Genomic DNA, 12,638 nt, shown 5'->3' with positions numbered 1-12,638 from the left:
GAATACAAGCGGTTTCTAATTTCGCTCCTGAAAGATCTGGCTCTAATCTTAAGTTCAAGACTACCCAGCCATCAAAAATAGTTTATCTCAAGCTATCCTATCTGTTCCCCGTAACATCTTAAATCACCAACTAAATTTAACACCTTTAAAATTCCAGGGAATACAACCTGAGCTTGTGCAACATCTCTTTGTAATTTAACACTTGGGAGTTTTTCCATGAGATGGAGTGCTGAAGGCAAGGCCAGCATTTGTTGCTCATCCCTAACAGCCCCTGTTAAGGTAGTGGTGAACCACTTCAATGATCTGGGCAATTTACCTGGTGTGTAGATACACCCGCATTGCTGCTTACATGGGATTTCCAGGATTTTGACTTAGTGACAGTAAAAAAGTGATATTGTGTCAAGTCAGAACGACTTTGTGGGGAAATTGCAGGTGATGAGTTCCAGTGCATCCGCTGCCCTGTCTCTTCCAGGTGGTAGAGGTCACAAGTTTGGAAGGTAGTGTCTCAGCAGGTTTAGTGAGTTGCCACAGTGTGTGTATTACACACAGCTGTTCCTGTACATTGGTGGTGAAAAAAGTGAATGTTTAAAGTGTTGGATGGGGTGTTGATCAAGTGCGCTGCTTTGTTCTGGATGGTGACATTGGTATAATACATTGGTATTAACGACATAAGCAGGAAGAGTGACAAAATTCTGCAAGGGGAATTCAGAGAGTGAGGTAGTAAGTTAAAAAAGAGGACCTCAAGGGTTGTAATCTCAGGATTACTTTCTGTGCCATGTGCCAGTGAGGCTACGAATAAAAAGATAGTGCAGCTAAACACATGGCTAAAGAGCTGGTGTAGGAGGGAGGGTTCAGATATCTTGATCATCCCAGAACTGATCCCTGTGGAACACTGCTAGTCACAGCCTTCCATTCAGAAAAAAAACCCCTCTACTACTACCCTCTGTCTTTGGTGGCTAAGTCAGTTCTGTATCCACCTTGCCAACTCTCCACTGATCCCGTGTGACTTCACCTTTTGCAGCAGTCTACCATGAAATACATTGTCAAAGGCTATACTGAAGTCCATGTGTACAACATCCACTGCCTTTCTCTCATCTATCATCTTCATTACTTTCGAAAAACTCAATCAAGCTAGTGAGGCATGACCTCCCCTTCACAAAACCATGCTGTCTATCTCTAATAAGTCAATTTGTTTCCAAGTGTGAGCAAATCCTGTCCCTAAGAATCTTTTCCAGTAATTTTCCAACCACTGATGCAAGGTTCATCAGCCTATAATATCCTGGATTATCCCTGCTGCCCTTCTTACATCTAAACTGGTAGGGCACCAATATCTTGGCGGGTAGATTTGCTAGAGTCACTTAGGCGGGTTTAAACGAGTATGGTGGGGTGGTGGGGCACCAGTGCAATAGGTCAGCAGAAGCAATAACCGAGGGAGAGCTACGGACTAAGGCCAGAAAAATTAAGAGGAAGAGCAGGCAGGGAGCAGTTTTCAAACACAGCAGGACTGGTGGTCTGAAGTGCATTCGTTTCAACGCGAGGAGTATAACAGGTAAAATAGATGAACTCAGAACTTGGATTAGCATTTGGAACTATGATATTGTTGCTATTACAGTCTCTTCATTGAAAGAGGGACAGGATTGGCAGCTAAATATTCCAAGATTTAGATGCTTCAGGCAGGATAGAGGGGGATGTAAAAGAGGTGGAGGAGTGACATTACGGTTAAGGAGAATATTACAGCCGTATTGAGAGAGGACACCTCAGAGAGTTCAGGCAGCGAGGCAATAAGAGTAGAGTTCAGGAACAGGAAGGGAGCAGTCGCAATGTTGGGGGCTTTATTACAAGCCTCCCAACAACCAGTGGGAGATAGAGGAGCACAGATGTTGGAAAGATGCAAAAACAACAGGGTTGTTGTGGAGAATGATTTTATCTTTCCATATATTGACTGGGACTCACTTACTGCTTGGATGGGGTGGAATTTGTAAGCAGCATCCAGGAGGGTTTCATGAAACAGTATGTAAATAGCCCAACTCAGGAAGAGCCAAATTAGACCTGGTATTGGGGAATGAGTCCGGCCAGGTGATCAAAATTTCAGTAGGAGAGCATTTCGGGAATAATTATCATAATTCCGTATGTTTTAAGGTCCTTGTGGATAAAGACAAGAGTGGCCTCAGCCGAAGATGGTAAATTGGGGGAAGATTAACAACAACAATATTACACAGGGTCTGGAAAGGGAAGATTGGGGAAGCTGTTTGAGGGTAAATCAAAATTGGACATGTGGGAATCTTTCAAATGTCAATTGATTGGAATTCAGAACTGGCATGTACCTGCAAGAATGAAGGAAAGTGTGGCAAGTATTGGGAACCCTGGATAATGAGGGATATTATGAACCTTGTCAAAAAGAGAAAGGAAGCATTCGTAAGGTCTAAAAGGCTTAGGGCAGATGAAGCCCTTGAAGAATATAAAGAACGTAGGAAGGAACTTAGGGAAGGAGTTAGGAGGGCTACAGGAAGTCATAAAAAGTCCTTGGCAAACAGGATTAAAGAAAATCCTAAGGCATTTTATATGTATGGAAAGAGCAAGGGGGTAGCCAGGGAAAGGGTTAGTCCACTCAAGGATAGTAAAAGGAATTGAAGCATAAGGGAATTGGGAATCTATTTCGTCTATGAAAAAATGGGCAAATTGCTAAATGGATACTTTGCCTCAGTATTCATCAAAGAGAGTGACTTGATGGAGCCTCGGGTATAGTGTGCAGATATTCTGGGTCATGTCGAATCAAAAAGGAGAACGCGTTGGGCGTCTTAAAAAGCATTAAAGTAGATAAGACCCCAGGGCCTGATGGGATCTACCCAAGAATGCTGAGGGAGGCAAGGGTGGAAATTACTGGGACTTTGACAGAAATCTTTGCATCCTCATTGGCTACAGGTGACGTTCCAGAGGATTGGAGGATTGCCAATGTCGTTCCATTGTTTAAGAAGGGCAGCAGGGATAATCCAGGATATTATAGGCCGATGAACCTTGCATCAGTGGTTGGAAAGTTATTGGAAAAGATTCTTAGCGACAGGATTTGCTCACATTTGGAAACAAATTGACTTATTAGAGATAAACAGCATGGTTTTGTGAAGGGGATGTTGTGCCTCACTGACTTGATTGAGTTTTTCAGAACGAATGAAGATGATAGATGCGAGAAAGGCAATGGACGTTGTATACATGAACTTCAGTAAAGCCTTTGACAAGGTACCTCATGGTAGACTAGTACAAAAGGTGAAGTCGCAAGGGATCAGTGGAGAGCTGACAAGGTGGATGTAAGAACTGACTTGGCCACAGAAGACAAGAGGGTAGAAGTGGAGGGGTTTTTTTTCTGAATGGAAGGCTGTGAGTTGCAGTGTTCCACAGGGATCAGTTCTGGGACCTGTTTACAGTATATTTAAATGATTTGGAGGAAAATGGACTTGGTCTGAATAGTAAGTTCGCCGACGACACAAAAGTTGGTGGAGTTGCAGAGAGTGAAAGGGATTGTCAGAGGATACAGCAAGACAGACCGGTTGGAGATGTGGGCAGGGAAATGGCAGATGGAATTTAATCTGGAGAAGTGCGAGGTAATGCATTTAGGAAGGTCCAATGCATGTAGGAATTATACAGCAAATAGTAGAACCCTTAGGAGTATTGAAAGGTAGAGAGATCTGGGCATATATGTCCACTGATCTCTGAAAGTGGCAATGCAAGTGGATAAGGTAGCCAAGAAGGCATATGGCATGCTTGCCTTCATACGTCGGGGCACTGAGTATAAAAATTGACAGGTCATGCTGCAGGTTACAGAACCTTGGTTAGGCCTCATTTAGAATACTATGAACAATTCTGCTTACCACATTACCAGAAGGATGGAGAGGGGACAGAAAAAGTTTACCGGGATGTTGCCTCGTCTGGAGAGTATTAACTATGAGGAGAGGTTGGATAAAGTCAGTTTGTTCTCACTGGAATGACGGAGGTTGAGGGGTGACCTGATAGAGGTTTACAAGATTATGAGTGGAATGGACAGAGTGGATAGTCAGATGCTCTTCCATAGGGTAGGGAAGTCAAGTACTAGGAGACATAGTTTAAGGTGTGTGGAGAAAAGTTTAGAGGAGATGAGCGAGGCAAGTTTTTTTTACACAGAGGGTGGTGAATGTCTGGAACGCGTTGCCCGGGAAGGTGGTGGGAGCAGGTACGACAGTGAATACATGACTAGATGGGAATGGAAGGATATGGACTCCGTAAGTGCATATGGTTTTAGTTTAAGCAGACATCATGATCGCGCAGGCATGGGGGGCAAAAGGGCCTGTTCCTGTGCTGTACTGGGCTTTTTATCTTTGTTCTATGTCTTGTAATTTTGCTTGATCTCCTCATTTAAGCTTCTCGACATCCAGGGTGCTAGAAATTTATTAATTTTCTTCAGTTATTAAATTATTAATTTCCTTTTTCTTTAAGAGAACATAACATGCTCACGATCTCTTTCCTGAATGACTTTCACTGATTTGACACTTATTTACTCGCATGTAGCTGTTTCCAGTCCACTTTAGTTAAATCACATCTCAGCTTCATAAAATGAGCTCAGAATTTTGATTCCTGGTCTGTCTTTTTTCAAAATTGCCCTAAGTTGATTTGAACTATTATCACTTCAACCAAAATGCTCCAAAACTGATACCTCTTCCACTTGTCCAACTTCATTTCCTGAAAAAACTCTTGAACTTTCTTGTTGGATTTGCTACATATTGGCTAAAAATGTTTTTCTGAATGCAAATTTAGAATTCTACTCCCTCTGTGAATTTCACACTAACTGTATCCCAGTTAAAATTACGGCAGTTAAATTCCCGCACTATCACTGTCCTACTGTTTTTGCACTTGTGAAAGATTTGCCTAGATATTTGCTCATTTCCCTTGGGTAGATTTGGGGCCTTTCCCAATAGTATGCCGACCACTTTTCCTTTAGTTTAACACATATGGCTCCATTTCATCATCTTTCTAGCACATTTAATTGTTTCTTGAACCAATATTACAAGTTTTTTTAAAATCCTCTTTCTTGTCTGAAACCTCTGCAAACCTGAGCTATCATTCCTTCCCCCTTTTCAGCCATGATTGCTTCCAGATTCACTCACCCACTCCTGACACACAGCAGCAGCATGTATACCATCTACAAGCTGCACTGCATGAATTCATCAAGATTCCTTAGACAGCATCTTTCAAACCCATGACCGCTACCAAATAGAAGGACAAGGGCAACAGTTACCTGGGGACATCAATCACCACCTGGAAGTTCTTGTCCAAGTCACTTACCATCCTGACTTGGAAATAAATCATTGCTTGTTCACTGTCACTGAGTCAAAATCCTGGAACTTTCTCCCTAACAGCAATGTGGCTGTACCTATGCCACATGAATATAGTAAGAAGTCTCACAACACCAGGTTAAAGTCCAACAGGTTTATTTGATAGTAAATGCCACAAGCTTTCAGAACTCCAGGTGAATGGAGAGTTCTGATTATAGATCAGTCCTCACACAAACCAGCCTCCATTCATTGACTCCATGTACACTTCCCGCTGCCTTGGAAAAGCAGCCAGCATAATCAAGGGCCCTGGACACACTCTTCCATTTTCTTCCATCAGAAAAAAGATACAAAAGTTTGAAGTCACACATCAACGATTCAAGAACTGTTTTTTCCCCTGCTGCCACCAGACTTCTGAATGGATAATTCTGAAGATAAACATTAAGTTTATCTTCCTCTATACCCTACCTATGACTGCAACACCGCATTCTGAACCCTCTCCTTCCCTTCTCAATGTACAGTATGCTTTGCCTGTATAGTGTGCAAGAAACAATATTTTTCACTCAAAACTAATAATGAGACAATAATAAATCGGATCAATTCAAAAAACATGGATAGCCGTGGTTCAAAGCAACTCAACACCACTTTCTTAAGGGCTACAAGGGATGGGCAATAAATGCTGACATAGCCAACAATGCTGACATCCTATAAGTGAATAAAAATGATAGCTACATTGTATTCTATGTGTAAATCAGTGCTCTGTCTATCTGTCTCATTACCTACACTTCTTGCACTGTAGTATATAGCAGTTAGCACTCTCAAACTTCCTTGTTGTATATTTCCTAGCCTTTCTTCTCCTGTCTTCCAAACGCACTACTGATTATCTGCCTTCCATGTCCATCTTTTCAGTTCTCTCTTCTCACTCCATTCTCAGGTTCCCATCCTGCTGCCAACCTAATATAACCCTAACCCGAACAGCACCAACATAGCTGATTAACCATACCAAGTGCCTCGATACTGGGGATATTGACATTGATATTGGAACAAGGCTTTGCAAAGGCATCACTACTGATATTTCTCCAGGGAGTTAAGGTCTCTGCTGTACCTCCTGCTGAATTAATCATACATTCCTGGAGACATCATTAATGGCAGTCTGTAGGCTCAAGCCAAAGTTGCTCTGATGTAATCTTATCGAGTGAGTAGCTCCCATTTCCTCTTTTGTGTCCATCATCAGGACATACATGGGAATGTCTACAAGTCCCATTGTGAGGACTTGATGGGAGATAGTTGTGAAGCAGATTTGTTAGGTTGACCAGCAACTCACTAACTCTCCACAACATGGAGCATCAATCCATTCTCCAGCCAGTTAAGGCTCTATGGAGCATCAAATGGCTATGGAGCAACTGGTATTAGCCAGGATATATGGTCAACTCATCAGGTGGCAAGTGAAAAACTCCACCTTTTGAAAAATCCTTCCCATACTGTTTGCACAATCCTGAGTGCATTCAGAAAATCAACAATGAATATATTTCTGTAAAATTACAGGTGTTAAATCAAAATTGAAAATATTGAGGTGGACAAGAATGAAAATACTTAAGGAAAATAAGACATGCTGTCACCTTATCAGCTAGTTTTAAATTTACACCTGCAATGAGGATCATGTCAGCAATGACTTGACTTCCATTCTCTGCTGCGATGTGAAGCGCTGTTTGTTGCCTCTGTGGGGAAATCATTTACAACTTGTTAATACAGATTATAGCAAAACTATCTCCCCACTTGACTTTAGTCTGGTCTCAGATCAAGGCACTAAAATGATGGAAAACACAGCAGCAATACTTTCCCTATGCAGAGTGTTCCTTACAAAGAACAAAATCACAATTTCACCTTAAGCCATTGGGACTGAAGGTGGCACAAACCAGTATCTTTGACACAGGAATTTGGGTAAAACAGAAACAGGGTCAGTACACAGTGCTGACAGGACTGACTATCCAGAAGCCTTGAATTATCCTCCAGAGGCTTGAGTTTAATTCCAGCATGACAGCTGGGGGATTAATGAATGAAAAATCTGGAATAAGTTGCTACCCTCATGAACTGCCAGATTTTGTATAAAACCAACAGGTTCCCTAACATCCAGGAGAAGAGAATACAAGTCCTTACCTGCTTAGGCTCCAAGTCCACACCAATGTGTTTGACTCTGATAGAGCCTAGCAAGAAAAATCAAATAAAATCAAAATTGGAATGAGGACCCAGCACTGAACCAGTGGGAGACAGGGGCATAGTTTAATGTCCACAATTGTAATCCAGAGGCCCAGGCTCATGCTGAGGCTGCTGTTGGAATTTAAATTCAATTAATTAAGGAAATCTGGAATGTAAGGCTAGCCTCCATGAAACCGCTTATCATAAAATCCCACCTGGTTCACAAATGCTCTTCAGGGATGAAATCTCGTTACATGTGACTCCAGTCCCACAGCAATGTGGCTGACTCTTAAATGCCCACTGGGCTACAAGAAGATATAACAGTATGCTTAAATGGGCAGATAAGTGGCAGATGGAATTTAACCATGAAAAGTATGAAGTGATACACTTTGGAAGGAGTAATTTGACAAGGAAGTACTCAATAAATGGTAGGACACTAAGAAGTTCTGTGGAACAAAGGGATCCAGGCATAGATCTCTGAAAGCAGAAGGGCACATTAATAGGGTGGTGAAGAAGGTATATGGGACACTTGCCTTTATCAATCAAGGCACAGATTACAAAAGCAGCAAAGTCATGTTGGAGTTGTATAGAACTTTGGTAAGGCTACAGCTGGGGTACTGTGTGCAGTGCTGGTTGCCACATTATAGGAATGATGTCATTGCCCTGGAGGGACTACGAAGGAGATTGACCAGGATGGAACGTTCAAGTTATGAAAAGAGACTGGATAGGCTTGGGTTGTTTTTGTTGGAGCAGAGAAGACTGAGAGGTGACTTGATTGAGATGTACAAGATTATGAGGGACATGGACAGAGTGGATAAGGAGCAGCTGTTCCCCTTAGTTGAAAGATGACACAAAGACGAGATGAAAGATGAGTGGGAAAGTGAACTGCGTGGAGGACGCAGAAAGTCTGTAGTGAGGTTTGGATAGGCTAAGTGAGTGGGCGAGGATCTGGCAGATGAAATGTAATGTTGGCAAGTGTGAGGTTATCCACCTTGGAAGGAATAATAGTAAAATGGGCTATTATTTAAATGGTGAAAAATTACAACATGCTACAGTGCAGAGGGACCTGGGGGTCCTTGTGCATGAATTGCAAAAACTCAGTTTGCAGGTGCAGCAGGTGATCAAGAAGGTGAATGGAATGTTGGCCTTTATAGTGAGGGGGATAGAATATAAAAGCAGGGAGGTCTTGCTGCAATTGTACAGGGTACTGATGAGGCTGCAACTGGAGTACTGTGTGCAATTTTGGTCCCCTTATTTGCGAAAAGATATATTGGCCTTGGAGGGAGTGCAGAGAAGGTTCACCAGATTGATTCCTGAGATGAGAGGGTTAGCTTATGAGGAGAGATTGAGTAGACTGAGCCTGTACTCGTCGGAGTTTAGAAGGCTGAGGGGAGATCGTATAGAGACATATAAGATAATGAAGGGGCTAGACAGGGTAGAAGCAGAGAGATTATTTCCACTTAGAAAGGAAACAAGAACTAGAGGGCACAGCCTCAAAGTAAGGGGGAGTCAATTTAGAACAGAGTTGAGGAGGAACTTCTTCTCCCAGAGGGTAGTGAATCTTTGAAATTCTCTGCCCATTGAAGCAGTGGAAGCTACCTCGTTAAATGTGTTTAAGTCACAGGTAGATAGATTTCTGACCGATAAGGGAATTAAGGGTTATGGGGAGCAGGCGTGTCACTATCAGATCAGCCATGATCTTATTGAATGGCGGGGCAGGCTTGAGGGGCTAGATGGCCTACTCCTGCTCCTATTTCTTATGTTCTTACGAAGGGTCAGTCATAGGTTGAATGCGAGGGGCAGGAGATTTAAGGATGATGTGAGGAAAAACTTTTTTACCCAGAGAGTGGTGACGGTGTGGGTGATGGAGACGGGCTGCCTCGCATATTTTAAAAAGTACCTGGATGAGTACTTGGCACACCATAACATCGAAGGCTATGGGCCAAGTGCTGGCAAGTAAGATTAGGTGGGCAGGTCAGGGCCTTTCATGCGTTGGCGCAGACTCGATGGCCCGAAAGGCCTCTTCTCACTGTAGTATTCTGTGATTCTGTGGTCCCAGAGGGCTGGAAAGTAGCAAATGTAACCCCTTAAGAAGGGAGGGAGGCAGCAGAGGAGAAATTATAAACCAGTTAGCCCTGACTTCAGTTATTGGCAAGATTTTAGAGTCCATTATTAAAGATGAGATCGCAGAATACTTGGAAGTGCGTGATAAAGTAGGACTGAGTCAGCACGGCTTTGTCAAGGAGAGGTCATGTCTGACAAATCTGTTGGAGTTCTTTGAGGAGGTAACAAGGAATTTCGATAAAGGAGAGCCAGTGTAAATGATTTATTTAGATTTCCAGAAGGCCTTTGACAAGGTGTCACGTAGGAGACTGTTAAATAAGTGCCCATGGTGTTAAGGGTAAGATCCTGGCATTGCTAAAGGATTGGCTGACTGGCAGAAGGCAGAGAGTAAGGATAAAGGGGTCTTTTCCACGATGGCAGCCAGTGACTAGTGGTGTGCCTCAAGGGTCAGTGCTGGGACCACAACTTTTCACAATAGACATTAATGATTTGGAGGAAGGATTTGAAGGCACAGTTGCTAAGTTTGCAGATGATAGATGCAGGGGAACTGCAGAAGTACTTGGACAGGTTAGGAGAGTGGGCAAAGAAGTGGCAGATGGAATAAAATGTGGAAAAATATGAGGTTATGCACTTTGGAAGAAGGAATGGAGGCACAGACTATTTTCTAAATGGGAAAATGCTTAGGAAATCAGAAACACAGAGGGATTTGGGAGTCATTGTTCAAGATTCTCTTAAGGTTAACGTGCAGGTTCAGTCGGCAGTTAGGAAGGCAAATACAATGTTAGCATTCATGTCGAGAGGGCTAGAAAACAAGAGCAGGAATGTACTTCTGATACTATATAAGGCTCTGGTCAGACCCGATTTGGAATGCTGTGAGCAGCTTTGGGCCCCATATCTAAGGAATGATGTGCCAGCCTTGGAAAGGGTCCAGAGGAGGTTCACAAGAATGATCCCTGGAATGAAGAGCTTGTCACATGAGGAACAGTTAAGGACTCTGGGTCTGTATTTGTTGGAGTTTAAAAGGATGAGGGAGGATCTTATTGAAACTTACAGGATACTGCAAGGCCTTGATAAAGTGGACGTGGAGAGGATGTTTCCACTAATAAGAGAAACTAGAACCAAAGGGCACAATCTCAGGCTAAAGGGACGATCGTTTAAAACAGATGAGGAAGAATTTCTTCAGCCAGAGGGTGGTGGATCTTTGGAACTCAGAAGGCTGTGGAGGCCGGGTCTTGAGTGTCTTTAAGACAGAGGTAGAGAGGTTTTTGATTAATAAGGGGATCAGGGGTTATGGGGAAAAGATAGGAGAATGGGAATGAGAAAAAATCAGCCATGATTGAATGATCCATGGGCCGAGTGGCCTAATTCTGCTCTTGTGTCTTATGGTCTTATGGGTTCAGAGGGTGGTGACAGCCTGGAATGTGCTGTCTTGGTGGGTGAGAGACAAGTTGTCTCACATAGAGTCATAGAATCCTACAGTACAGGAGGCTATTAAGCTCTGCACCGACCACAGAGTCCCATGCATTTAACATAGCTAGTCCCCCTTATACTAAATTTGTAATGGCTAATCCACCTAACCCACACATCTTTGGACTGTGGGAGGAAATCAGAGCACCCGGAGGAAACCCACACAGACACTGGGAGAATGTGCAAACTAACATTGACAGTGACCCACGCCAGAAATTGAACCCGGCTCCCTGGTGCTGTGAGCAGCAGTGCTAACCACTGTGCCAACCAGGATGCCTCACATCCTTTAAAAAGTATCTGGATGAACAATTGGCACCCCAGAACATTCCGGACTATGAGCCGAGTGCTGGCAGATGGGATTAAGTGAGAGTTCAGGTACTTCTAATGTGTTGGCGTGGACTTGATGGGCCGAGGAGCCTCTTCCGCAATGTATGATTCTAAGAAATGGCCGAGCAAGTCAATCCATTATACCAAACCGCTAGATAAAAGCTGATAAGGACTGAAACTGGATAGACCATCCAGTATTGACCGAGACACCGGAAACAACAAAGACACATCCATTTCTGTCAACCCTCTAATATCCTCCTTGCAACATCTTGTTCCAAAATTGGAGGAGGTGTCACCCAGACTACCATGTCCAGGGTAAACTAGATGTGGAGATGCCGGAGTAAACCAGACCACATCTTTCAATGGGTAAAATAACAGATGATCTGTGGAAGATCAAAAAATAATTTAATATGACACAGAACCAGTTTATAAACCTAAGAGGCAAGAACTCTGCTCAGCAAAAGCACAGCCATGGATGATTAAAAAGATTAAGTGACAACATGAAACTTCAAAAGTGTACAAAAAGTAAAAAAAAATCCTAGTAAATGGAAAAATACAAAGACCACAAAAGGTGACAAAACAAATAGTAGGGAGTCACAGAGGGCAATAAAATAAATCTGTGATGGATATCAAAATCAAACAATTTTTTACAATTATGTTAGGAACAATTGTGAGCCCACTGGAGACAATATCAGTGATACTGTCAATGAGCAGAAGGAAACGGACAGGTTTTGTACCTGTATTTACAGTTGAAGAGGTCAGCACGCTGGAAATCCCCATGAAAACTAATACTGAATTAGAGACAGGAGGAACTTTCTTATTTTTTAAACTGAGTGTCAACTCAGGTGGGAAAAGTGGTGTGTAGCCCACTGACTACACTGACAGCTTTTCTCAACAGATCTTTTTGAAACTCAGTTTAAAAAAATCCTGGAGGCGTGTCCCATAACATCACACTGGTGGGGTGAGCTCCCTCCCTAACAGCATCGTGGGTGTACCTATACCTCAAGATCTGCAAAGGCCCTAGAAGCCACTTTCCCAAGAGCAAGTAGGAATGGGCAATAAATGCTGAGCCAGCGATCCCACCAATTAATCAAACACAACTTAATTGAGTTTTTGATGAGGCTAACAGAGAGTTGATCATCCTGTAAAGGGTCTATTAATAGACTTGTCAGCAAAGGTGAAGCCCATGGAATAAAAGGAAAGGTGGCTGAATGAATACAAACTGGCTGAGTGACAGGAAAGCAGATTAATAATGGAAGACTGTCGTTAAGGTTGGTTGAAGATTTG

The 12,638-nt window shown here is 42.8% G+C and overlaps 1 protein-coding gene across 3 annotated transcripts in view; it reads right to left on the bottom strand.

Annotated features, from left to right (window-relative positions):
* Positions 1–12,638, bottom strand: part of ankdd1a (ankyrin repeat and death domain containing 1A) — a 155,945-nt gene that overhangs the window by 56,025 nt on the left and 87,282 nt on the right. For all 3 annotated transcript variants that reach the window (XM_080214097.1, XM_080214099.1, XM_080214098.1), the window contains exon 11: positions 6,917–7,015. In XM_080214097.1, the coding sequence (XP_080070223.1) occupies positions 6,917–7,015 (99 nt within the window). The remainder of the gene's footprint in view (positions 1–6,916; positions 7,016–12,638) is intronic.

The sequence above is a fragment of the Carcharhinus amblyrhynchos genome, chromosome 28, assembly GCF_965287045.1.
Source record: "Carcharhinus amblyrhynchos chromosome 28, sCarAmb.v2.hapA, whole genome shotgun sequence".
In the NCBI taxonomy this organism is placed as follows: Eukaryota; Metazoa; Chordata; class Chondrichthyes; order Carcharhiniformes; family Carcharhinidae; genus Carcharhinus; species Carcharhinus amblyrhynchos.
This window is presented reverse-complemented; position numbering and strand designations above follow the sequence as displayed.